This window comes from Nothoprocta perdicaria, unplaced genomic scaffold (genome assembly GCF_003342845.1).
Source record: "Nothoprocta perdicaria isolate Ctin4 unplaced genomic scaffold, notPer1 scaffold_0, whole genome shotgun sequence".
NCBI lineage: Eukaryota > Metazoa > Chordata > Aves > Tinamiformes > Tinamidae > Nothoprocta > Nothoprocta perdicaria.
This window is the reverse complement of record NW_020454092.1, coordinates 12,563,839-12,567,575: the sequence shown is the minus strand read 5'-3', so window position 1 is coordinate 12,567,575 and position 3,737 is coordinate 12,563,839. Positions and strand designations below refer to the sequence as shown.

Below are 3,737 nucleotides of genomic sequence, written 5' to 3'. Positions count from 1 at the left end.
CTCATTACTCAAGAGTTTCTCCATCAATCCATACAGACCAGGCAGATTGTTCAACCCTTTTCCTGCTCATATTCGGTAATGTAAGAAAAAAAAAAAAAAAAAAAAAAAAAAAAAAAAAAAAATCGACTCAGCCAAATACCATGGGTTTGTAACATCTCAGTACGCTTACAAAATCCTATATATAACAAATACTAATACTACAACACATCAGTGCACTGAAACAAACAAAGCATTGCCTTAAAATCAGACAGCAATTCTGACAATCTAATAATAATAAAAAAATCATCAAATGACCACAAACCTTTTACATTTAATACACAGTGTTTCCATAGAATATACAACCTGGGGAAGAAAAATAATAAAAAAAAAGAAACCCCACACAGCAAGCAGATTAAAACCAAACCATACAGCAAACAAGAATCAAACCCACCTATTCTTTCTTAAAGAGGAGAAACAGAATAACAGGTTGTGACTGCAGTGAAAAGTAAACTGAGTTAAACTCCACATCAAACTCAAAATCTAAAGAATAACCTGAAAAATGTATTCAAAAAGAACTGGGCTGATTTAATCCAAAATGTGCAGCAACACAGATTAAGTTTCTGCCTGTCAGACATAATTCTCATATACCCAGAAGACAGGTATTATATCAAAGCAGGTAGAGCTAGGTCTCCAAGATAGAGTTGACACACCTCCATTRGACAATTTAACTTAGGCATTTTAAGGAAAATTCACAATCTGCAATTCCTTCTGCTCATGATAGTCCGAAAAATAAAAGCTCTATCACCAAAAGAAATTACAGCAAGGGATACTACGAGTAAGGGACTWTTCCAAACCAATCTAGATCATCATGCCATTTGAGATCGCCACGCTGACACGCAGCTATCATAGCCCAAACTCACACCTTCTGCCACTTCAAGATATGAAAAACGTTCCCACTTACCTTCTAACACTGTTAACTTGGCACTCGTGTTTATCTCCCCGACACTGTTGGTTGCTGTGCACTCATAGATAGCCTCATCTCGATGAACACGCAGGGGCTGTATCCGCAGAACTGATCCTGACCCATCATCGAACTCAATAACCTTTAACAAGGAAAAGAAATCAGATCTGTACTGATATCCACTACAACGAAATTGAAAGTCAAAAGAAAACCAGGGGTTAAAAATACAGTAAAACAGAAAGTTCTGTAAGCTGCAAAATACCACACAACTAGTCAAGCATTCCAGGATCGTAAATGCAACAAGCTGGGTCACAAGYGTACTTGTCCTCTGAGGAGGCCAGAGCAAATGAAGATCCAATGAGGTTCTTTATGAATCAATTAAGGTTGACAAATTATCAACCAGGTAATAAAGATGTGGATTTGGTGATTTAAAACATCTGAGCCATATTTGCACTAATGGTTTTACTAATCACACTGATGGCAATTTAGTGCCAACTTTCTCCTTGACAGAAGAGCAGAACGACGTGCCCCTGTGGGATTACAGGGAAAATAGGAACTAAACTAGAGCAACACCCTGAGCACCTTCAGCACGTGCTGTCTTCAGCAGGCAGTGAGGGGGTTTAATGCCCTTCAGCATCAGGTATGGTGCAATCTCTGATCGACAGTGATATAATTACTATTCCTTCCCTAACATAATATATAGGATCCTTAATAAATTATTGCTTTTCCATGCTGCTAAGCTGAAACGTGTGTTATGCTAACTTTTAAAGAGAATAAATAGGCACTTGTTAGTTTCCTGCTGGATCACGATAAGTTATTCCTAAATGGCAAGTCTGTAAAGGCACAGCCATAGGCCACTGTTAATGCCAAACTCCTCCTCCTCCTATTAGTGACTACAGCAAATGCTGGAAATATTAACTGTACTGCAGATGGTGACAGCACCTGAGGGAAAGGCACAACTCCTCTCCTGTCACTTGGCCTGTTAAGCTAAACGTGCTTCATTCCAGAGGTGCCTGACCAGCCAAGGACCCGYAGAACCTCCCTGCATGTGATCAATCCTATTCTGGGAAGCCTGGGTGCGTCTCACCACATGGAAGACCTAAGGAGTGAGAAGGGGAAGGAGAAGGGGAAAGAAGGGGAAGGAAAAAACTAACGTGCACACAGGACTCTTCAGGGACAGGATGCAGRAAAGAGAAAGAGAAAAAAAATGAAAAGGTAACTGAAAGCACCAAAATTCTTATTTTTCATGCTGGAAGGAAAAACCCTTCCGCCAAATACAGTACAAACAGATGGTAGAACACACTAAGTTTGGGACAAGAAATAGCAGTCAGGGCACAGAAAGGTGAACTTCGCTATAATGAATTTTAAGAAATGAAAGTAATTTTAAATAATATTTGATAGGAAATTAAATTTGAAACTATGGCAAAATGTTAAACTTACTATAATCTTTCCACAGCACAAGGCTACCACCAGATTTTAAAAGATGGCCCAGTCAGATGCATAGAGAAAAATTTCTCTAGCTCCATCAGTTCAGTCAGTTCAGTTCAATGACAGTTAATGAAAAGCTAAGAGATGAAACATCAGAAAAGCTCATTTTCCCCTTCTATCCTTTGAATAAACACTGTGTGAGATGAAGGGAGCTACAACCACTAATGACCTGATGGAAATTGAGACCAGAAACACTGTTCAATTTGCTAGCTGTGGATACTTCTTTTACATAATAACTCAGCGTGTCTGAGTCACATTTGTTTATTGAAATTTTTCATTTTAACCGAATTTCAGTTTTCTTCCAAACAGGCACAAGTCTAATTACAAGGTAAAATTAATAATCACCTAGCAAAAAGGAAATGTATTATTCACTATCTCCTAACACAATAAAAATTTCCCAGCTTTATACCAAAGTTGATGTGAATAAAGATACAGAGRTATGAAATTGTTCATATAAATGAATCTAATATTGCTTATCTCTCTGGTCAGCCAGAACAAGTACCAAATTYACTATAAAGGTTATATTTACTTACAAATCAGCATGTTTAAATGGTTAYATACAATGAAACTTAACCTTTATTAGAGAAAAATACGAATGTAAAACAAAATTAAAATTGATTAATCAAGGTTTCCTGCTCACATACAAAATCACGATTAAAATTTGTGATTTGAATCAATTCATTCTGGGCAGACAAGTCATCTGAGCTCTAGCCAGAAAAGCAAAAACATCAAAGGGAAGGGATTAGAAGAAGGAAGGCAGGGTGGTAGAAGGGTCACATTTCCAAGGGCAGTTTTAGAGAAAAGACTCCAATTCCAAAAAGGAGAGCAAGGAAAAATGTGGAGAAAGTAATTACAAATGCATTTGCCTTTTAAGATATGAACCAAATGACACACTTTCACAAGCATTTTTATCCTAGCTCTTCCCTCCTGCTAAATCCTAAGATTTTAATCTACAAGTCAAACTACYCATTGACAGGACTTTATTGTTCTCCTTCCAAGGGAATTTCTGGGAAAGATGGCAGTGACCAGCACTGGGAATGCTGTCTGCTGGGCTTATGGCATCCTGGTTTTGAATTCCACTCGAGGCAGTAGGCCAAGGAGATGCCATATCCGCATTCACAGTGAAAGTAAAGAATTACAGCTCTACCATCCCACTGGTGGGAGTCCCTGGCTTCCACCCAAGAAGGAACCCCATAGTTCACAGATTCACAGAATATTTAAGGTTGGAAGGGACCTCTACAGATCATCTAGTCCAACCTTCCTGCTCAAGCAGGCACACCTAGAGCATGTGGCACAGGGTGGCATCCAG

General features: G+C 38.6%; 1 protein-coding gene across 1 annotated transcript in view; it reads right to left on the bottom strand.

The window, feature by feature from the left end:
- The window catches only part of PTPRF (protein tyrosine phosphatase, receptor type F), a 259,306-nt gene that overhangs the window by 170,300 nt on the left and 85,269 nt on the right, over positions 1 to 3,737 (bottom strand). The window contains exon 4 of the mRNA XM_026033302.1: positions 941 to 1,082. Within this exon, the coding sequence (XP_025889087.1) occupies positions 941 to 1,082 (142 nt within the window). The remainder of the gene's footprint in view (positions 1 to 940; positions 1,083 to 3,737) is intronic.